This window comes from Chamaea fasciata, unplaced genomic scaffold, assembly GCF_029207755.1.
Source record: "Chamaea fasciata isolate MVZ Bird 193981 ecotype frontalis unplaced genomic scaffold, bChaFas1.0.hap1 SCAF_17, whole genome shotgun sequence".
Classification (NCBI taxonomy): Eukaryota; Metazoa; Chordata; class Aves; order Passeriformes; family Sylviidae; genus Chamaea; species Chamaea fasciata.
This window is the reverse complement of record NW_027094102.1, coordinates 5,053,000-5,076,548: the sequence shown is the minus strand read 5'-3', so window position 1 is coordinate 5,076,548 and position 23,549 is coordinate 5,053,000. Positions and strand designations below refer to the sequence as shown.

General features: G+C 48.3%; 1 protein-coding gene across 1 annotated transcript in view; it reads left to right on the top strand.

Moving 5' to 3' along the window:
* Positions 1-19,752: 19,752 nt before the first annotated feature.
* The window catches only part of LAMA5 (laminin subunit alpha 5), an 85,480-nt gene continuing 81,683 nt past the window's right edge, over positions 19,753-23,549 (top strand). The window contains exon 1 of the mRNA XM_066198741.1: positions 19,753-20,076. Coding sequence (XP_066054838.1) covers positions 19,753-20,076 — 324 coding nt within the window. The remainder of the gene's footprint in view (positions 20,077-23,549) is intronic.

Genomic DNA, 23,549 nt, shown 5'->3' with positions numbered 1-23,549 from the left:
CAACTATGGTAACAGGGTAGCACAAACCTACCGAGGGAATGCTCTCCATAATGGGAATCTTTGCCCGATTCTTAAAAGTCCACCCTTTCCCTTGGGAGCACAGCAGAGAGCTTGTACCCAGAACAGTGGCATTTCCATCTCATCCCACAGTCAGGGTGGTACTGACAGGAATGAGTCGTGATCCTGTTATTTCTCATATTCTTTCCAACAAACAGAGCAGGGAGAATGGCTTGTCCTGAAAATCCAAAGCTTTGCTATTAGCTGCACGCTGTGCTTAGTGCCCTCGGTAATTAAGCAGTTGGCTGGTAGAATATACTTCTTTTTCTCTCTAATTGCTCAGATCCAGGCAGTTGGTTTGGGATTCAGCTTTGGAATAATTCAGCATTTACTGCAGCTACAGAAACCCAGGGGCATTACGTGCAGTGGTGACAGCTTCAGAGCCACTCTCTAGAAGGCCGTTGGGGACACAGGATTGCTTCCCCAGGGGTCATCCCTGTATTTTCCCAGGGTATTATCTGATTTTTGAGGCCAGTTGTGGATGCAGGAATTCTGCCCACGCACATTTCTTCTGGCTGCTGTAGGTCCTGGGATGACAGTGGGTCGGCCCACGCAGGGCAGCCTGTGGTCAGCCCACACCAACATAAGCTCAGTCCTCATTTCTGGGTTTGAAAACACCGTTCTGGGAGTGTACACAACTCTGGTGTCACCATGTCCACTTTGGCTTCACCTCAGGCCACCATGACTTGGGCTTTCCCCTTAAGACTTGTGATTGAACACAAGCAATGTGGGGAGCATTTGTGGAGTGGTTTGGGCTGTTTTGAGGTTCGGTCCCAAAGGAGACACTTCTAGAAACTATTGCTTGAGTTGCTGCACTTCAGCAGGCAGAATAATAAAGCTTTCAAGAAGATATTGAGCTGAGGAGCTGTCATGGTGTAGTTGGTTGAGAAGAGGCTGATGGAGTTTCCATCAAACCCCAGTCTGTTAATGAAGGATTTATGCCTCATCCCAAAAGAAGGGAGGCCATATATGCAGTGGGAAGGCAAGGGACGAAACACGGCAGTTTTCAAGACAGCAATCAAAAAATTTGGAAAATCCAACTTGCTCCATCCCCTCTGAGCTGGAGGGGTGCTGCCAGGCACATGTGGATACAGATTTTTTTACACCCAAGTGTCTTCAGTGACAGCCAGTCTTGTGGCATTGATGACATGCATCTTTCCCTCCAAGACAAGAGTACTGGGAGTGACAGCTGGGCCAGGAGCCCTCTCCCAGTTTTCTGGTGCCATGCACAGGTGTCCCTCCCTGGGGAAGGGAGCCAGAGCCACGGTGTGCTTGGCCACAAGCCACCCTTGCCAGCCTGCCCGTGCCCAGAGCCCAGCCCTGGCACTGTGGGGAGGGTCCCCTCAGTGGGCACAGCCCTGCTCCGTGCCCAGAGGCAGATGCAGGTTTTCCACTGTGTTGCACAGGCTCAATGAGACTAATGGAAGGGAAACAAGGAGTGTTTGACCCTCGTTAGTGTCATAATTTCAAGTGATGCCCACCCTTTCCCTGAAGAGTCTTCTACACCCGCGGGGCTCTGACAAAGAGGGCTGTGTTCTGGCTGTGGATGATTAACTAAACCCTGTGCTGGATGTACCAGGCTGAATGGGGAGCTGAGGACCCTGTTTGCAGAGATAAAGGACATGCAACTGCCCTGGCACAGGCAGTGCCTCTGCAGGAGCGGGTTTGGAGAGGAGACAGAGGCTGGGTCCTGTTTTCATCTTGCTCGTAGCTGTGGCACTTACAGTACATGAAATTTGAAAAATCCCTTTGTTTGGCCGCCCTCAGGCTTCCCACATGGAAAAAGGGTGTGTGGGGATGGGAGTGCACAGGCTGTGAACACAGTGTGCTCTCTGATCGAGGCTCTGGGGTGGGGAGGAGAAGTCATTCCCCCAGTTAATGGGAATTGTTTAGTTACCATCGTCGCACAGGAGAGGCCCTGCAGGTCGCCCATCAGGGAGCTCCCCCAGGGTTCTAAACCTATTCTCTTCCCTGCCTCCGCCCCAGTCACACTGTTTAGACACAGACATGCTCAGACACCACATTTTTCCTACTGTTTCCACTTGTCTCTGTTCTTCTCAACCAAGACCACATATATCAAAATATTACAAGGGACGGGTGCTTGCAGAGTGAGGAGGTGCAGAGAAGTCCCCAAGACTTCATATTCTACTTCACGTCAGCATCACCTATCCCCTCTGCTCATCACCTAACACTGGTTTTTTATTACTCATAAATTTTCAAATGGAGCAAAGAAGTTTGGGCAGCTCAATGTGACTGCAAGTGCTTTTGGAGATTGACAGGAACAACACTTAAATTGTCACATTCCAGCAGAAGCATACTTTTCACTTCAGATATTGGGATAAAAGTGATATATTATGATGGTTTTCCAGGTTTCGTTTCACCTAGAGCATCTCGTATGGCAGCAGCTATCAGAAATGAATGATGCCAGAACCAGACAGAGCCTGTGCTCTTAATTGTAGGGGCCATTTGTGCTGTGCCGATGACAGACAGTGTCTGCCTGTGTGCTCTGACTTCACCTGCTCATGTGTTTCTAGTTTTGCGGCAGTGTTGGGAACGGAGGCAGCTGAGAATATCCTTTTTCTACCATCTGTGGTGTGGTTTTTTCCCCCCCAAGTGTTCTGAAAGATCAACTTGTACTCAGACAAGTGTGATGTCTTTGAGCTGAAGGGAGAGATGCCCACTTCAGGAACTGGTCCAGGGGACAAAAGTCAGAAATTAATATTAGAGTCCAGCTCATCCTGCTATGGCTGTGTCTTAGCTGAGACTGCGCTGCTCCTTCCAAGCAAATTCACTCAACAAAGGAGCAGGTGTGGAGGCAAATGTGGTACAACAGCCTGTGCACTTTATTGCCCAAGTACAAGTCCTGTGCATGTAGGAACAGCTCAGCATGTCCTGGTGCGGTGTTGGTTAGCACACAGGGCACCACTTTTAATGGGTTTATATTGAGGTAAATATGCAGCATGGCTCAGGGTAGCCAGTGGGATTGGGGCAAGAGGGAGATCTGTACTAGATGCTTTCTGAAAGTGACATTAGGACAGTCTATTTTGCCCTGTTTGATTTCTGCTTGCAAATATTTTCGTGTCTGTGTATGCACACGGTGAGTTTCTTTTGTAATGACTCTTCACCTGTTTGCTAATTGCTGCAAGGCAAAGCCCTGCTGCATCTGGCATCTGGTTTCCTATGAACACCTTCACTTCTGGATATTACTTTGGTAATCCAAACAAAACCAACTTGACAGCTCTGACTGATTGTCCCCATTCATAAAACTGCATCTTAATACCTAATCCTCCCCACCACTGCCAGCCAGGCAGTTCCATTGTTAAAAAGATTAAACTATTATCCCGTGCAAACACCAATCTCTAATTTTTAAATGTTAGGCTGGAGTCTTCCAATGATGGAAAATCCCAGGATGCATGGGACACTGTATTCCCTGGAGTGTTATGGCCAATATGTTTAAAACTCATTAAATATAAGCCACTGCCTCATTCATTACTTCTGTAGGTGAATTAGTGTCCCCTCCCCCCGTGCAGTCTCAGCTGCTTTGTAACTCAGAAATGAAAGTGAAGCATCTTTTGCTTTGCTTTTAAAATGTTTTTGTGGTGGTTTCGTTTTTGGGGTTTTTTTTGTTTGTTTGTTTGTTTTTTGTTTTTTTAATTCTGCTTGAGTCACAGGCTAAAATTATAGTTGATTTTGGACTATTTACAGCACAAGGATTTTAATAGCAGGCGCTCACTGAAAACTCAAAGAACAGTCCCCAGACTTGGACAAGTTAAACTCTTCACTACCGGGCCTTGTGCTAATACCAACTTTTTCCCATGGATTGGTATCAGACATGACCTAAGCGAGGTGCATTTTGAGTCAGATTCCCATTCTCTCAGAAGAGCAGGCTGTTTGGCTGACTCGGGCACCCTCCTGAAAACTCATTTTTACCACATTGGGTCTTGCAGCACTCTGGGTTTTATCAAATCTGCTCTGAAAGCTGTGATATCACCCCAACACAAGTTTTAAATTAACCCTCTTTGGTTTAGGGGAATCTAATGCAGAACAGATTTAAGTAGCTTGAGCTACAACCAGAGAGCCCCATGAGGCTGTGTTTGGCCAGCTAAACCCTTGCTAAAGAATGACTCATTTAATCTTTGTCATCATGGGAGATGGTGCATGGTAAACCACACAAGAGGATATATGGAACAGTAAAGCTTTGTCCAGGCACTGCTGGGAGCCCTGACCAGGAGCACAGGGTGGGTGCAGATGCCTGTTCTTGTGTGTGAGCAAAGGCGGCAGCAGCCCGAGCTGTGGGGTGGATCATGGGGCCATGGGGTGGTACATGGGGTCCTGGGGTGGATCATGGGGTGGTTCATAGGGTGATACGTGGGGCCCTGGGGTGGTTCTTGGGGTCATCATTCATCCCTGTCACTTGCTGGAACCGCTGAGCTATTGCCTGCAAGACCTGGGAAGTCAGCATGGTCTAGAGACAGTGATTAAACAAAGATAGGGGGCCTAAGGAAATGCCCTGCTTAGCCGAGATTTATGAGCCATGGTTGGAAATGTCACTTGAAACTGCCAAAGCAGAGGGGGATGGGCACTGGTCCTTCTGGATGTGGTGGAGAGCTGCAGGCTGTCCTTTCCCACCCATTTGTGTCACTGCTACAACACAGTTTTCTGAGTGATGCCCGCAGCTTCAGGTGCTAGGCTTTTCCTTGGTGTTTCTTGCTTTGGCTTTTTTCCACTGGTAAAAAAGAATTCTGTAGTCTTGCTGATTTCCCACCTTCAATTTAAAAAAAAAATACAGTGATTGTCTATGTGGACCTGGCTTTTTCTGTCAATTTTTTACTGAGGTGAGGAGCTGAGGCTGCATGGTGGGGCTGTGCAGATCCCTGGGTTGGATCCATAGCTGCCTGGGGAGTCTCTTGCTGACAGAATGCCTCTTCTCTAAAGGAGGAAAGGACTCTGAAGTGATTCTTTGGTTCTCATAAAGCAGCATCTCTCTGCTTTGCCTGAAGTATGAATGGGACTGGAGTTAATGGCTTGTGCTCCTGTGATTCCTGCTCCCACCTGTTCTGGAAGTGAAGGGTAATCACCAGCCTCCAGCTCCTTTTCACAGCTAGAAAGAGCCAGTATCCAAACTGGGAAGAAGATAAAGCAGACATGCACAGATTATCGTGCTCTGAATAACCAGGAGTGACCTGTGGGACGAGGGTCTGTCCTCTCTCTCCTATTTCTCCCAAAGAAAGGTGCAGGAAGTGCCAGGTCACCAGTGGCAGTTGTCCCCTTTGCCACAGCTGCCTTGTGCCAGGAGGTGACTGGGAAAACAACCAGCCACGATGCATGGAAATCCCTGGAATGCTGACTGTCTTCATCTCAAGGAGGGGGGAATCTTGTGGTACATTTTGTCTTGAAAACATTTTATTAAGGGGAAAAAACCAGACCTGCAGGGGCTAGAGATGGCAGGCAGGCAGGGAGGTGATTTCAGAGGAGAAAAATGCTCCTGAACCTCTGTGCTCCTCCCAGGCAAAGAAGCTGCCAGCCTTCATGTGGCATGTCATTCATCAAGCTGTCACCCCGGGCTCCATGGGTTCACCCTGGAGGGAGCAGTGGGGCACACCTGTAACCTTTGCCTCCGGAGCTGTCTGGGGCTGTCCCCAGGGCCTGTTGGTGAGTGCAAATGCCCCCGCGGGCCGTGGGGGAGGTGGGGAGGGGCTGTGGGTGTTCATACCTGCAGGGCTGGGAGTGGGGAGCGTGCGGAGGGTGCCCTGGGAAGCCTCGGCTCCGTGTTGTAGGGCTGTGCTGTAGCCCAGGGACACTTCTCCCCTTACAGGGAGCAGCTCCTCTCTGCCCTGGGGGTCCTGACACTGCACCCCCAATCCACAGATGATCTGTTCTTCAGGAGGGATGCCTAGTGCCGGATTTGCTCATGCTGAGGGTGGTTAAGAGCTGTGTTAGAAGATTTCTGGTCACCTCTGTGGGATGCAGAGCACCTCCCAGACCTGCAAGCAGGCACCTCCTTCCTAAATGCTGGGGCTTGGGTTCTGTTTCGAGGCAACTCCTCCTCTCCCCATCAACTCAAGACGTTCAGATTTTCTATTTAATGCTGTTTTCCAGGTGTTATAGCAGCTCAGTCTCGTGGTTTATCTCAAAGCAAAGCACAAAAGAAGAGCCTGGTGCCCATTCCTGGCTGTGCACAGGCAGGAGAGCTGCAATCCCACCCCGCTGGAGTGGCTCAGGGTGGGCTGGGCAGGTTTTGTGCCTGCTGAGGGTACCAGCTGCAAGATTCCCACAGGAACAATAGCTAGGCAGGAGATAAAAAAACACACCTGGCAGGAGAAATGAGTGGGTGCCAGCTTCCTTTGAAGTAGCGTGAGTATCTGTACGGAGGGAGGGGTCTTTAAATTAGGGTAAAAGTATTTACTTGAAGGACTTGCTATCAGGCCGGTAAGTCCCACTCTTCATGGTTATTGTATAATTTATATAGCACTTCAAAGCTATCAGGGCCCTCCGCAAGAAAATACTGGGGGGAAATCCACTCCTCAGAAAGTCTGCACTATGACCTTAAAAGCATTAAATCCTGACTCTCCCTTTTTGCTGTAACCTGGAATCCCCCTCTCTTCCAAAACCTCTCCTGAGGTCCCTTTTCTTTCTCTTCATCAGTTGCTTTATTCCCATTACATGTAAATTTATGGATTAAAGCAGGCACTGTTCTCCCTGATATTTAAGAGGATGCTGCTGTGCATCAGGGAATCAATTTCATTTCTTAGCCACTGAATATTTACAGATATTTTCTTAAAAAAAAAAAAAATCTTGCTCCTCTTTTTGTTGTTGTTTTGTTTTCCCTGCTGGTGTTTGTTTTCTTTGATTTTTTTTTTCTTTTTTTCTTTTATCCTCTCAGCTTCACGGGAAGTGGAATCTGGGTGGCTCAAGTATTTCTGGTATCAGGGCTGTAGTGTTTGCTGAAGATCAAAGGAACCTTTTCAAACATCATTGTTACCATTAAGAGGTGGCAGCCGCATTTTAAGTAACCAACCTTTTCATCCGAGGCATGGGTGATTGAGACGCACCAAAACCAGCTGGATTTCAGGGGGCTGGATTTCGGTTCCTGTCTGGTCAATTTGGGCAGCCCGGTTTTCTTGCAGCCGAGCTCTGGCCGCGGCGAGCCCCCAAGGGGTAGATTTAGTATGAATTTAGATCTGCACTGTGACTTCTCTAAATTATGACTGCCAGAGGTCCCGGGGTCACAGCTCTCCATCGTCAGAGCACTTCCAGCTCCCAGCACACTCCCAGTGTGGGAGAAGGGATGCAATTATTGATGCTGATTTAAAAAAAAAAAAAAAAAAAAAAAAAAAAAAAAAAAAAAAACACCAAAAAACACCAAAACAAAACAAACCCAAAAAAACACGGGATGTGAACTGGATGTAAAAATGACAATCTGCTGGGGCATGTCCTTGTTTTGACTGCTGTGTGTTAGAGATGCTTCTGACAAAATAAAAATGGCACCACCTAAATTTCTGGTGTAGGACAACAAATTAGCTCTGAACATGCCCAAGATGGTTTCTCTGCCACCTTATAAATGGTTAAAGTAGAAAGAGCTGCTCTTTGCTAAGATAAACAGGGTCTCTGTGTGAATAGCTTGCATCCCCCAGTCATAATCCCTCTCTGATCTCTGGTTATAAAAATGATAGATGGAATGTAAACTCCATAAAGATTAGTAATCACCAAAAGAGCAGAAAAAATATTGGGAAGAGTTGTGAGGTTTTTCTGCATTCCTGAGGAATTCTGCAGGGATTCCTTTTCCTTGGTGGGGCCTGTGCTATTCCCCAGCTCATCTCCTTTCAAACTTGCTGTCTGGAGATGTTCATGGAGGATTTTCAAGTATTTCTAAAGAAGTCTGGCACGGGTTCACTGTAACCTTGTGTAAATGACTCGTGGAAATGATGATTTCCGCAGTTGTGGAGCAGGGCAACAGGATGTATGTACTTGTCAAAGAATTTGGGGTTTTACTGCTGGCTCAGGTCGTGCAGTGGTGCTCTCAGGGAAGGAGTTTTGACTCAAAAGCATCACTGCTCTCTGGCAGAACAGCAACTCTCTGTCATGCTATACATTTCAGAGTATTCATGTGGAATCCTTTTCTCCCAGTCTTTTGCACACCAGGCAGAACTTCCAAACACAGCTATTGATCTTGTGTCTCGTGTTGCACGTCTGATTTTCAGAAGTTCATATTTTACCTTGCAATGGAACCATTTTACAGTGTACAAATGCAGATTGCAAGTCACATCTCTCTCAAAAAAACCCAAACCCAAACTCAGTCCTTTAGTACACTTTGTGAAATAGAAATACTCTGGTGTCAAAAAATGTGAAGGTGGATCTTCCCAAAAATTGAATAGTTGGGAACTGGGTTATGACAGCTGCAGCCTTTGAAAAATCCAGCCCACTGCATATGTGGAATATTTGGGTTTGAAATTAAGTTTCTGCTCGTTGGTGACAGTAAGGCAGGTTGGGGAAGGGGAAAATGCACTCAACAAGAGATGGTCCCATCCTTTGGGATGGGATGGAGTCTTGGGGTGAAGGTCCCAAGTCCAGCTGGTGCAGGTGGTTTGGTGGGTCAGGGAATATCTGCAGGGAACAAACCCATCAGGCACTTGTGGTGTGGCTGAACCTGCAGTGCAGAAGCCATGCTCGGGCTGTGAGCTGAGGGATTTGGGGGAAATGAGGAAGTTGTTTCACCTACACTTCTGCAGGGTTTTCCCCCGTACCTCCCACCTCTGCAGGGCCCTTGGACTGCGTTCAGAGCAGCTGTGTCAGGTTCAACAGCTCCAGGGACAAAGTCAGGCTTTCATTTAGTAGGAAGGTGTTTGAGGTATGTTGCCAAGATGGTGTTTTCTTGCAAATTATCAATGTAAGCTGCATCATAGACCACCCAGAATCTTCCATGAGAACATGGCTGTGCTTTGAAACTCCTGTGAGATTCTGTTGCCATCTTGTCCCTGCAGTGGGGACAAGCTCCCTTGGGTTCTCTGCTGATGCCATGTGCTGTTGGTGAGTCTTTTTCCTGTTATCCTGGGAGAGTGTTTTACTTCAATATGTTTGCAGTCTGATTGTATCTGCTTTCGATCTGGGAAACTGGGGTGCAGGCAAGCAATCCTTCCATGACCACATAGGAAACTCATGAAAATCAAGGACTTAATCCAGACTCCAGATAAGCACTTAAAATATTTTGAGGGTTTTTTTTCTGTTTTGCTGCTGATTACTGGAGCTCATTTATCTTTCCTGACAAACTCAGCCATCCCCATTGAAAATCTGGATTTGGCTGGAGACTATTCCAGCAAAACATTTGGGATTTTGCCCTGACAAGATCTGTAAGGCTGGCTGAAACAGCACAGCTTATGTATGCTCTAAGAATTAGAAACTCTGCTTGAAGTGCATTGACCTGTCTTTCTCCTGCAAAACAGACGGATCACTTTCAGTTCTGGCCTAATGACACTCCACTTGTCTATGCATCATTTCTACTAATATTAGGAACTCCTGTCTTAAATCAGCAAGAGCTGGACGTCCCTTTCAGCAGCTAGCAGTGCTTACCTGTGTTACCAGCCTCGCACAGAAATAGTTGTGCTTCCAGAAGCCTGACTTGTGCAGACTCACAGAGAGGGCTATTCCTTAAATGGGTTAGGAGAGCTTAAAAAAAACAAACTGTAAAAGGATTGTTTACACCCCTTTTTATAGCTGGGTCAGTTCACAACCTGGTTCCACAAATGGTTCTGTTGGCACAAGCAGGAGGGGAAGAAGGGCGAACGCTGATTGTGTCAGCGCTGCTGCCAAAGACAACATGTTGTGGAGCCACAGCCTCAGTCCCTCCTGTGCGGGGAGCAGGTCCCCTCCACTCCCTGTGGCCCCAAGCACCATCCACAAACAGCAAAAGGGACTCTGACGCTTCCTCTCCCAAAGCCAGAGAGGGCCTGTAATAATAAGGATTTGATAAACACCCTAAAGCACTTACTCTGCTTTTTCAGGGAGCTGCAGGCCAGGGAACAGCCAGGGAGACATTAAAGAGCAGAAGCAGAATGGAGTGTAATTAACTTTAAACCCCTGTGAAACTCCTGCTGCTGTGTGTGGCAGGCTCACTTTGGAACACAGATGGGTTTAGTGCGAGTTCTAATCTTGGTATCAAGTCAAGGCTTGTCCAGAGAAAGTGTGCGTGCCTTTGTTAGCATGCAAATCACATATCCTCCTTATTACACTGTCTCTGCATCCCTCCCTCGAGAGCTGTTTAGCAGAAGCAGGCAAGAACTAATTAAATTGCTTTATTTGCACCTCATTCTTGAAGTGCAGAGCCCAAGTCAGGAATGCCAATGGGCACAAGCCCATAACCTCTCTGCTTCCACAGCAAGTGTGGCAGGCCTGGCCTTCACCTCATTAGGCAAGGAATAAATGCCCTGCCATGAAGATGAGGATGTCAGGCACTATGGGCATAAATCACATAAGGAGTTCCCAAATGGCTTTCATCTTGGGAGTCCTTAAGGGTTCAGAGCTATGGATCAATCCAGAGTGGATATCTCTCAGCAGTAATTCCACATCTGAAGTTCTTTAATGATGTGGCTCCTTTAAATAAGATCCTGAAAGCCCAAGCCAGCTGAAATGGTAGCACACAATCAAGTTAATTACTTTAATTACTATAAAATTATCAGACGGTGTATTTGTAATTTTAATCTCCTAATCCGCAAAGTACCTTTTTCCCTTTAGTGCTCCTAAAGAAAGTAAAATAGCTTTTGGTTTCCTTGCCAGCTTTTCAAGGATCTTTGAAAACTGAGAAGAAACCTCCCACAAATAGCCTGGCTGTGATTATGAGGTTTCTTTTTTCATTATTTAAAATATCATCCTTTATATGAATGCGTTTAAAAGCAGTAATAGGATCTATCCCAGCAAACCAGGCGTTTGAGTTTGAGATTTCTTGGGTTACTCGGACTGTACAAAGGTAATGCACAACATAAACCTGCCCTAAAGTGCTGAGGAAATTGGAGCTTATGGCAAGGGAAAACCAGTCGCCAAAGAACGAGCCCAGGGCTCTCGGTGTTGTGTTTCCAGCTGCCTTATTTGAAGTGTTATGGCTGGAAAACTGCACTCAGAGTTTAGCACTGAAGCACCACAAAGTGTTTCTCCCTGGTATGGAAGAGGGTTCCTGACCTCCCGGGCCGCAGACATTCTGCACTTCAGCTCATCCTCTGGGATGATCCAAGGTTCTCCAGTGTACCAAGGCTGTTTTCAGAGAAACATCCCACTGCAACCTCCTGAACTCCCAGCCTGGAGAACCCCCCAGGCTGCCCTGAGATCAGACCTGGACATGACTTTTCCATTCACCAGCCCTTGGGAATGAGTTTAAGGCTCATTTTGTTTCTGATCTGTGTAAACCCTGACACACAATCAGTTCTTGTGTTTGCTGCTTGATCTCCTGAAAGGTGAAGAGGCTGGGCAGAATATGAGGGATTTTCACTGAAGTTTACTGTACCTATGGGGTCCAAGCAGGGCTCAGCTGTTAAATCCATTTTTTACAAACTTTAAAATGCACCTGCATTGGATGTTTGAGCATCTCACAGCTTTTATTCTTATCATACCCCTGCGACTGCTACTCCTTTTCATTTTGAGTTGATGCAAAGAGGGAAAGAAAAAGTTAAGTGATGTGTCCAAGGTCATGCAGGGAAGAAGTAGTGAAGGGATTTGAGTCTCAGACATAATTTAAGTTCTTTGCTGTGGCACCATCTCTCTCTGTGATGCCTGAAACAGGCTCATAGCCCTTCTATTGTGGAGAAAGCACCTCTTTTCCTATTTGCTACCTCTTCCTACTGGAGGGAATTATTTTTAAGCACAAAACAGCTGGCTGTTCCTATTAAGCTACTGTAGGAATAATCTGCATGGAAAAAAACCTCAGATGCTTTCCCAAATAGGAAGCAATTTAGATTTCAGATTAATGGCTGTGACAATGGAAATATATGAAATCTTTTCCTGATATGGAGCCCAGACCATGGGTTGTTCTTATCGATGGTGGACACAGGTGTGAAATCTGTCTTGTGCTGCACACGGGGAGCAAACACTAAAGAACGGCACAAACATCCCTGTTATTCAGAGCTCCCAGCCTGTGGTGTGCATTTAGTGTGTGAGCCAGCTGGTGCTGGTGGATGATGACAACTCTGGCTCTCGCAAGCCTTCCTCTTACAGGCACTCTGCCCTGATCCCGCTCGGGGAAATGAATCGTTTTCCCAGAAATAAGAGCCAGAGGGAGAAGTAGGGAGGATCAGGGCGCTCACTGAGTTGTTCTCTCTGGGACCTACAAATCCTCAATCCTGACTGTGAAAGGAGCTTCACAGAATGAAAGTTAAGGCTCAGGGTGGACAGTGAGGATGGAGGGAGCCAGCACAAGGAGCAAGTCCAGGTCTGGGGCAGTGATGGTACTCTGGGCTGTCAGCTGAAGTTTACAGGGGAACTGAAGCTGAAGTTTCCCCTGCTGTCAATGCCCTGTGGGTGGGATGGTGCCAGCCTTCCTGGGGACAGCAGGGCTACAATCCACGGCTTTCTTTATAGGCACCTGCTCAAACAGAGAATTTCTCTTTTGTGCAAGCCTTAAGCTGTACAGGGTCAGCAGCACGTACCTGAGCACCTCAGACTGCACACAGCAGATGGGGAGCAGTGTGCCTGCAGTGCCAGGGAGCCTGCGAGGGACCTGAGGGGAGAGGCTGGGTCAGATGTGGATTTTGTGGCAGAAGAGCTGCTGAGACCTGTGCATGGAGTGTTTCTCACTCTGCATTGCACAGAGGCCCTCAGCATTCCCCATGTGTCCTGCTCGCCGATAAGGTTAACAGGATAAAGAAAATGTTACCAAATGCATTCTAACAGATGACTGCAATTTGCACTCAGCTGTTAAGCTGCGGGCTTTTCTGTCCTAAAAACTGCAGAATGGGAAAGCCTAGCCTGTGTTATCGAGAGGAGTGAGATGAAAGTGAAGAGCTGCAGGCTGAAGCTTCACAAATTTCTGTTGCACTTGGTCAAACTACAAATAATCAGATTAAGCCATAACTGTATAAATGGGGCTTGAGTGTGTTTGCTCTGCTGACTTGGTCATGCATTCAGGACGTTCAGGCTGGTGTAACTACAGCCCAGGAGGTATTAGTCACGCTGGGAGGACTTCAGTGAATATAAGAGGGCTTCATCTGGGCGGTTACCAAGGCAACTCTTGCTAATATTTCATTACAATGCTTTTGCCCTCTGCAAGTCCCATGGATTAGGACTGGGAATCTCAGAAAGAAGAGTTGATTGTCAATATTGTGCTTGGATTGAAGGTATCCCAGAGGAAAAGAAAAAAAAGGTAAAGCATTTCCCATAGGCAGCGCCCACAATGAGCAGCTGGAGCTAAACTCCGTCTGTCATCCAGCACTGCCTTGTGCCCTGAGGAGAGTCTTGGGTAGCAACTAATCTCCCTCTTTCCAGCTCTGAAATAAATGGAAAATGCAGGTATGAACTCATCCTCATGCGTGTTGAGATGCAGAGCAGCAGAGCTGTGCCGGGCTCCATTCAGAGCGGCTGCAGCACGACCAGCACAGCCTGGTGCCCTCAAACTGGGGGACAGTGCCCCCCTCACACCTTTCCCAGCGGAAGAGGACGCCCAGTCCAACACACAGTGGCTGTGGCTCCCCAAGGGAATCAGCAACAGCTCTGGTGTCAGTGACAAGGAACACAGTTAGAGGAAGGTGCACAGAGCCAGCAAACACACCAGCCACAGCCACAGCCACTGTGTGTTGGACTGGGCATCCTCTTCCTCTGGGAAAACAAGTGTGAAAATAAAAGGGCATCTGCCGGTGTGGGACATTGCTTGAGATGTTCTTTCCTGTGGGCCAGCTTCTGGGGTCTGTTGCTTGTTCCTAATTACACTTTTCATTAGCTGTGTATTATTTCTCATTCATGAAACAGGATTTAATAGGAAAATGGCAAAACAACTATCTTGTATGACAGAGATTAGAAGTGCTACTGGGTTTTTATCTGCTACCAGTAATTTCCAGCTAGGTTTTAAAAAACTGGGTATAATGTGTGGATATGATGTCGGTGGAAGCCAACAAGGGATGTCATGACCCCGTGCCTGAAGAGTATTTATGTGCACATAGCCACAGGGCACAGAAACAGCCCCGGGTGAAGTAATCTGTGGGAGGATGAACTTCCCGGCATTCAGAGAAGTTACAATGACATAGTAGGAAAAGTCCTATTCTCTGAGTCAGGCTTGAGTCAGTTTCCCATTTGCAGTGCTGGATGCATCCCACCTTTCAGACAAGGAGCAAAACTATGTTCTCTGTGTGTGTCTCCACTTTGCCCCCACTGCTCTGTCACACTGGAGCAGATGTGTAACCCCAGCGTTGCACTGGTTTTCACCCCAAGCACATTCACTCATCCCCCTGCCTCCTCCATGGATTCAACTTGACACAGAACTCTTGGTCCTCCTGCAGTGCTAAACAACTACCAAAGCTGACCCCAGGAGTAGCTGCACTTTTCTGGTGGGTGAACTGATCTCTGTTGACATGTCAGCTCGTTAAATCTGCAGGGCCCTTCTGGCTGAAGGCAGGGCTGTGTGGCACATTTAAAGCATGATTTAGTTATTAACATAAAAGCAGCTGTGTTCCTGTTTGAGCTGTGCAAAGAAAAACACGTAGCTAATGATGACCGAGCCCGAAGCGTGCCTAGGAGACAGCACTTATGTATGTTTTCCATGTGCCCCAGAATAATACAGAGTTTAGGCTTTAAAAGAAAGTATTTGGGTCCTTGCCAGGTAGACAGACAGTATGAATGAAACACCTGTTCTGGCTTTGGGAGGGTTTTGGAACCATTTGATTACAGGGAAGGTACAGGCTGACCTTAAAGTGAATTGAATTCTCTGGTGTAGAGTAACATGTCCTGCTATATTATGAATCTTCTTGATCTCTTTTGTGAAAATGTCCTCAGCAGACAAAACACAGATGTCTGCTCCTTTTGGTTCTAACTAAAAGGTGCTCCTCGGGCATGGCAAATTGACCAGCTCTGTCTCAAAACAGTCTTTTTCAATTTTGAATAAATGTTAAAGGAGGAACAGTATAAAGGAAACAAAGAGAAAACACATTAAAGTAATTCTACTGAGAGAGGAAAATAACTGTACATTCCAGATGTGTCCTAATCCAGTTGTTGCCAACGCTCCTTGGTACTTGGCAGTTTTAGGGGGTTGCATTTTCACATGGTGTAATTCAATTCCAAAAAAGATATAAAGAATTATGTCTTTTATAGAGTTGCTCCCCACTGAATTACCTTATCAGCCTGGTTTGGTTTGTCCAGTATTAACTATTTCTGTTAACATGGCAAAACCAGCACCAGGAATACTTTCATAAAAGCAGACTACAGCAGATGGTAGTGTGATGAGTTTGGTCACCCCCTCTGGCCTTTGGCTTTATATGTTCATAAGAACCAGTCGGAGCAAGCAAGGCAGATCCTGGTCAAATTCCTCATGCCTTCAACAAAACTCTCCAGTCCTTTCCCACTGTAGATTCAAGCTGTGCCCTAGCTCCCCTGATGCAGAAGGGTTTAAAAAGCTGTAATTGAGCTGTCAGTTTGAAGAACAAACAGGGGAAATGTACTCTGGGTCTCTGTTTGGGAGCTGTTTGCAGAACTGTCTGTATGTGCATGTGTGGGGGTCTGTGTGAACAGGATGGGAGCTCCTTCCTGAGCCTCTGTGAACTCAGCAAACCCAGTGCAAACCTCACATGAGACCTGCTGATGCCTTTTGTGGGTTTGTTTTACAACCTTCCCAGGTAGAGCCTGTGGAGACTGTAAAATTATAAAGCTGGAGGTGTGTTTGACGGATATTGATTGCACTTCTGGCTTGTGTTAGTCCAACTCCAGCCCATGCAGAATTTATCCTTAGCTCCTGGTAGCTGCTCCTGACACACTTGTGTCAAGACACAGCACGCTTATAAATGTGAGTTTGGCATGAAGTTCTTGGGTCAGCACAGAGCACAGCTCAGGAAACACATTCCTTCACACAGCCTGCAGCAGGGTAGCAGGAAAGTGATTAAATCTTCCCTAAGATAACATGTTCATGACCCCACACCATACAAGAACCATGTGCTCACTTATTTCTCTTGGCTCAGGCCCTGCTCTCAGTGATGGCTCTGGCTGTGGTGGTGCCTTGGTAGGAAATACTGTGAGTGAAGGAAACGGGTCTTTCTCCATTGGCCAAATGTTGCCAATAGTAAGGAGAACTCCTGACATTTCTCTGTGTAATAGACAAGATAAAACCAGAGGATTTATTCACAGGAAGCAGAATGTGTCTGTGTCACTGCTGAATTACTCTCTTCTGGCTGTGGGATGCTTCCCTGTGCTCCTGCTGTAGGTTAAAAGGGTCTGTACAGACAGGAAAACTCTCACTTCTAACTTGGAGAATCTTTGTTCAGATTTAGGAACTGGGTTCCCTCACGGAGATAAGTTGTTTGGAGCCCATACATTGAATTTGATCTCAGATTTCTTTTAAGCTCTTCCTGTCTCTCCACGCTCCCAAACCCTCTCTGTCACTCTACAGCTTGCTTGAAGAAAGAACTTGTGGTTTCTGGTGGCAGCTTTGGGCAAGCTCCTCATGGTCCTGCAGTTTTTAGGGAAGCAAAAGTAAAACCTTCAGTGGAACTCGGATGCCTTTAGCGGATGCAGATGGATAACAGCATGGCTGAGGTCGTGTTACTACATGTAAGCTCAGAAAAGATTGGAGTAGGAATGCTACAGGCTGGATTCTTTTTTTTTTCCCCAGTTCTTTCTGTGTTCACTGGTAGTGGATTGGATTTAAAATGAAAAATCTCTTCTGCTTCAACACCTCTCATTTGAGAGCATGTCACTGTGACCAGCTTTGTGAAGCCGAGCCAAGAAGCACCACTGCAAGGCTCAAGAAACTAGTAAAATTCAAAGAGGGATCAGAGCAGTAAAGCAATGGCAAAGGTCCAGGGATGTTGAAATTTATGCTTAGAAAAACCTCTTAAATGGAAGAAATGCTTCACTACCCAAGCAAAGTTCTAGCTGTTATAAATCAGGCAACATCTTTTCTGGGAGCAGAGTATTCCTTGCCCAGCCATGGGGGTTTTCACTGGAAATGTTTCCTGCTGGTGACTCTCAGATGAGATGTTAGACCTGATGGGACTCGTGTCCAGTTCAAATTAGTAAATATGACTTTTTTTCCTGAGTGTGACTGAAAAGAGATGGCATCAGGGAAGGACTTTAAGTTGTTAACCTCAACTTTTTGGTTAACCTCTAAATTGAATGTTTACCAACATTAGAAACCCTCTGTCTTTTTCTTCCTGTGCTGGAAAAAGACCCTCAGAATGCTCTGTCTTTAAACTATTTCCATTGCTTCTTGGAAAACTTCAGACCCCCTCAGTTACAGGTAGCCTAAGTATGATTTCAGTCTTTAAACTGTCTTTGGAAGAAGCTCTGCTGTCGACTGGAGGCCAGTTCAGGCTACAGAAGGGTCATTTTTTCTGCGTGGTGCTCTTGAATCTGTGCCACCAAAAAAAAAAAAAAACCACCAAAAAACAAAACAAAAAACCAAACCCCTGTGATTTCATTTTCCTTAATTGCATTTTGGAAGGGAGATTAATTATATTACCACTAGAGGGATTAAAGAATATTAGACTGGCCCAAGTGTTTTGCCCTGAAACTCTTGTGGGGGTGGGAGAAAGTTATTTTCCTAATCTGTGCCCTGCTTTTCCTTGTTAACTCTTTTTACGTACTTACGGGTGCCGTGGGGTGTAAGTAGCTAATTAAATACGGCATTTGATAAAGTTGAAGGAAGTTTTAATTCCTGTCCTGCGGAGTATCGGTCTCCCCCACATAAACATGTTAGTTAACGATTACTGCAGAGCACAAGTATTTTCAAAGGTGGCTGTTCCCAGAGGAACCTATCTATTTTCAAGCACGGTTTAAAGGGCAAAGACTGTCGGTTCTCCTGATAAGAATTTGTTTCTAAAGGTTCTATTTAGCTTTTAAAGGATACATTCATCCGCGGAGAGATAAGATCTTGCATTAAGCGGGGAAACCAGGGGAAAGGTCTCCGAAGAGAGAAGGGCAAGCAGGAAGGGGTTAAAAGATGTCTGAAAGCGCTTTAGGAAGTCTTTCTAACTGAATGGGCTCGGCGGCCGTGCTTCAGTGCTTCCTCACCATGTGGAACCAGGCACCTCTCACCGCCCCGCGCTCACAAGTCCTGATGTCATGGTAATGGATCGCCGGGAAACAGCTGGTACGGGATGCTGCCGATGGCACGGGGATGCTCCCGATGGCGTGAGGATGCTCCCGATGGATGGCATGGGCGCTCCTGCACCTCCCGTTGCCGGCACCCACCCGCATTCCCGAGCAGCACCTGCCTGGAGGGCTGCGAGTGTCCCACTGCCTGCAGAGCCCCGTGGAAACCTTACAATAAAGCGATATTTACACTTATATACATTTACAGTGCTCCAGATACAGCCAGAGGGATCTTTCAAAAGACCCTGAAAGTGCTGAAATCAATGTAATTGCGGAGCCTGGCTGGAAATTCAGTTCGTGGAGCTATATATTTGAGCCACATGCATCACAATGTTTTTGGGGTTTGCTTTTGGTTTTTATTTTTAAAGCTTTTCATACTTTTAAAGCTTTTCATACATACGGTAGCTTTTCCAAGAGGACTGGTACTTCCTAGGCTGTCCACAGAAAATAAGAAACAAAGAGGATGATGTGATGCAAAGAGCAAATGCCCAGCAGCAGCCTGCGAAGACCTGGACACGCTCAAGAGCTTGTTTTGCTTCCTGTGGGGTTCAAATACCGCAGCAATCCAACTGTTTGTAGTCCAACCTGGCCTCTTGGCATGTCCTAGTTTAAAGATGCAGTCTTGTCCGATTCAGGGACAACTTTTCGTGTGTATTATTTATTTCTTGGATTTTAAGAGTCTCTGTTTGCCAGAAAATCAAAGCAGTGGTTTGATGAGTTAATTTATGCGTTCCTCTATATTTATGTTCAGGTTTTTATCTGTGAAATGTCTTCTCCCCAGCAGCATACGAAGACCTGACAGTGCATGTGTCCCAGCAAGTCACACCGCGGAGGGATTGTCCACGGGCAGCGAAGGGATGGGAGAAAGCTGGGTTATCGCTGTGCTGCTTCCTCCCCCCTTGGCTGAGAAGGTAAAGTCATTTCCCCAAAGCCATCCTTTCCGGGGAAAGTGGAAGTAAAATTCTCCCTGCCCAAACTAAATGAGAACCTCGAGGAGAGCGAACTGGGTTTGGTCAAGCCTTCCCCTGTTTTGTTAATTAGTAATAGAGTTTTTCGTGTAGATAACCCGATCTATCGGTTAATGGAGTTTAACGCACTAAAAACACTCGGCGAGCCGCCGCGGGCAGCGCAGCCCCGAGGACACAATGGGCACATTGTTCCCGGGGGATCCCGTCCCCGGTTATTTGGGAGGGGGCGGCATCCCTTCACCCCACTCGGCCTCCCCTGGCTCCGGCGGGGCCGGGGGGGTTCCCGGGGCGGCAAAGGGTTAACCGGGGCGGCGGGGCTGCCGCGGCCCCTCCCCGCAGCCGGGGCTGAAGTAGCGCGGCGGCGGCGGAGAGGGGCAGAGCCGAGCGGAGCCGGGGGGAGCGGGGCAGAGCCCAGCCCAGCCGGTGCCGCAGCGCTGCCCGGCCCCGCCGAGCGAAGATGGCGAGGGCGGCGGAGCGGGGCGGTGCGCGGCGGGCGCTGCGAGCGCTGCGAGCGCTGCGAGCGCTGCTGCGGCTGCTGCTCTTGCTGCCGGTGCTGCCCGCCGCCGCTACCGCCCGGCCGCCCGCCTCCTTCCCCAGCGATGTGAACGGGCACAGCCTCCACCCGCCCTACTTCAACCTGGCCGAGGGCACCCGCATCTCCGCCACCGCCACCTGCGGCGAGGAGGCGGCGGGCGCCGGCAGCCGGCGCGCCGTGGAGGATCTGTACTGCAAGCTGGTGGGGGGCCCGGTGGCCGGGGGGGACCCCAACCAGACCATCCAGGTACGGCGGAGGAGGGGACGGAGCCCGCGCAGGCACGGGCGGCTGGCGGAGCCTCGCCGGCGGTGCGCTGGGGTCCGAGCCCCCCCTTGTGCGCCCCCGGGTCTCGGTGTCGCCGCGGGGGCAGCGCGGGGCTGGGCGGGCAGGGCCCCGCTCCGCGCCTTTTCCCACGCATCCCCGGCTGCCTCGGGCAGAGCTGGTCCGGCAGCCGCGGGTGGGTCGGTGCTGGGGGCTCGGGGAGGGGTGGTGGTCCCCGGGCATCCCCCTGCCCAGGCCCGCCCGGAGCAGGGCACGCACGTGGTCGGCTTCTGTCCCAGCCCTGCCGGGAGCCGCTCCTGTGAAACGCGGCTCTCTGGGTTCTCGGGGCATTCTTTTTAAAGTTGTGTGTTCTTTTGTGTTTGGAAAAATCCCGGACAAACCAGCACCCAGATTCCCTTTGGTAGTCCGGGAATCGTTGTGGTAAATGTGATAGTGATTAGCTCGATGCGTCGTGAACTGGTGATATTTACCTTGATGTGTTCTAACTCCGCCGTTCCCCGGGTGTTCGGTGGGGCGTTGGGATGAGCAGAGGGGAGAGTTTCGAGGGTGGATTTTACAAGCGAATGTCAGGTGACTTATCTCAGGGGTCCCATTTTAAGCTGCCCAGAGGGAGCTTGCAGCCAGGAATGTAGACGGTACAAGCTGCAGTGTAGTGTAACAGCTATGGCTCCCTTGAAGGGAGGAAAGAACAGTTGTAAACGGGCTTGTAAAACACCGCGTTTAGTTGCAGGAGCTCCAGACCCAGTGTCCCCCCTGAGGGCAGCCCAAGCCGGGAAGAGCAGCTCTGATTTGAAATGTTCTTGCAGCCTGAAGCCAGCCATGGAGCCACCAGCTGCTGCTCAGTGTTTTCTGCCTGCCACTTGTGAGGGTCGTGGTGCCACTCACCTGTTGCAGTGGGGCAGTGAGTGGCGGTGTCCTTGTTGTACATAACAAGGCTGAGCAAAGGAAAGCTGTCACTTTCTCGGACCAAGCCTTTCTCAGCCTTTTGGTGGGGGTGGCTTTGTTACAAGATCATCTCTGAAGCATTTTTCTCATTCTGGCCACATTCTCCTGAGCTAGTGCTGCACTAGGAATTTTCCAGCTATTGTGTGGTAATGACATGGAATTTTGCTGTCTGTGTAGTATAAATGGTTGAAGATGTCACTGGATGGCAAAAACCTGACGTATCCTCCTCCAAGGTTTGCCACCTTTTAAAGCGATGTTTCACTTCACTGCGCTGTAAAACAGAGTAACTCAAAGAAGCTTTGCCTGAGATCCCAGCAGCAGGAGGCTTACAGGGACCTCGATGTGGTAATTGTGCCTCCAGTGAAGCAAAGGAGCAAGGAAGGGTGAAGAAGTAACTGCTGCTCTGTGCACTTGCACACAAGTATGTGAATGATGTGCCAAGCAGAGCTGGGAGGATAAGGCTGCGTGGAAAAGCTGGTAAATCTGGGGATGCGTCTATCACTCCACGTGTGTCCATCTGTGCTCTGGCCACCCTGCTAGCTCAGCATGACACACAGCACTAAGGATGCTGCTGACTGAAATAAAACCCTCCAGGCTGTACCAGCTCTGGGGGCAGCCCCAGCATCCCCCTGCTGCCAAACACAGCTCCTGAGCTGTGGAATTCTGCAGCGACCCCCCTCCTGTCCCCTGTGCAGCTCTGGCACAGGGCGGCTTTGATCTGAGCACCACTTCCCAGGCCGGCGGGCTTCACTCAGTCTGAAAGCTTTAGAAAATTCCTTTTGTAGTGGCTCCTTTCCATGACCACAGGCAGCACCTAAAAGGGAGGGGAGGAAACAGGAGGCATCAGAGCAGAGGTCAGAGTTCCCAATTCATCCCCTTTAGGGGTCTTGGCACCACCCGGTGACAAAAGCAAGGAGGGAGGTGGGAGGGAAGTGTTCAATTTGAGCAGACTGAAACAACAATAATGAACTCCACATGCATGTCCTCACTGCCTGCCTGTCCCACCAGCCCAGAGGCCCTTCCCTCCTTCATTCACCTGTTATTGCTGCTCATGTGTGATGTGGCTGTGGCGTGAGGAGTTTTCATCAGGAATACTGGAAAAATGCCACTTGGGACCCTCCAAGAGACATCCACGTGTTGTGGTGGTGAAGGGATGTTTGCTTGGTTAAAGACCTAGGATAAGCATTAATACAGTCATCTAATAAATTAGTTCAATCAGTTCTCTGTTTTCTGCTGGTTTAATTTGACATTATAGAAGGCTTCAGAAAAGGGAGTTCAGTGACTTTTGAACATGATGGTCTTAAAATGTCAATAATCATTAAGTTTTCTGAAGCAATGCTGCCCTAAAGACACTTGCAGTGGTTTTGGCACAGCTTGTGGGAAGGCTGTAAACCTTTTCAAGGAGTTTCCTTTGCTTTATTCAGTGCTTTTTGGCAGAAGACTGCGTTTCCAACTGTGGGGGGCTTTTCAGTCTGGAAGGATGAGGCACAGCAGTGCTGAGGTGTGTTGAAAGGCACTTGCCTTGGAGGTTTTGCTTCCCTTGTCAAATTCACTCCTCAGTGTGGGTCAGCCCTGCCTTAATGATGTCTTGAGGATGAGGCAGAAGAGAGATCATAGGTTTCTTTTTTTTTGTTTAAGTTTTACTGGAGGTGCTTGTAACTGTCTTCCAAGGCAGACAAGTCTGCAAAGGCACAGCCGTGTGCTCATGTTCCCCATCCCAGCCGTGTGCCCGGGGGCTGTTCCAAAACCAGCAGGGATGGTGCACTGCTCCTGAGGGTGGGGCAGGGCTCTCGATGATTATTTCAGATTAGGAGTGTAACAGTGAGGCAGGTTACTGGCATTAATTAAAGCAATTATACACCTCAGCATTTAAGAACGTACAACAAATTTGACTGATTTCAGGGCAGTGCTGCTTGTGCCTTCCTCTGCAGCCCTGAGCTATCCTTGCCCGAGCAGTGTGGGCACTGACCAGAGCTCTGGCCCTCTCAATCCTCCAGGTGTTGATAACAGATGAAATCTGAAGCTGTTTCATCCCCGAGCATGTCAGAATTAAGTGACATTCTCTTTTGATACGCTGCAGTGTCAGTGACCATTTGTCCTGGTGCCTCTTTATCCGTGTCCTGGCTCTGCTGTGTGGCAGAAGGAATCTGGCTCAGCCCAGGGCTCTCAGTGCTCCTCCAGGTGACAAATGCTGCTGTACCTCTCTGTACGTGTCTCTTCTGTGTTTACATCTATGATAGTGTTGGATTTCAGTGGTTTAACTGTGGCTGAAAACACAGTTTTTGGAACAAGTTGTTGCCCACAGAAAAGAGACACACGGTGAGACAGCACCTGCTGAACTCCGTGTGAGCAGCTGATCTGCAGGGAGAGCCCTGGGAGCAGCTTTCAAGCAGGCACTTGGTCTGAAACAGTACTTTTTACACCCCATTTCCTGCCCTTTTTACCTCATCCCCAGCAGCCCCATGCTCCCTGTGGCTTTCTGATAAATCAGG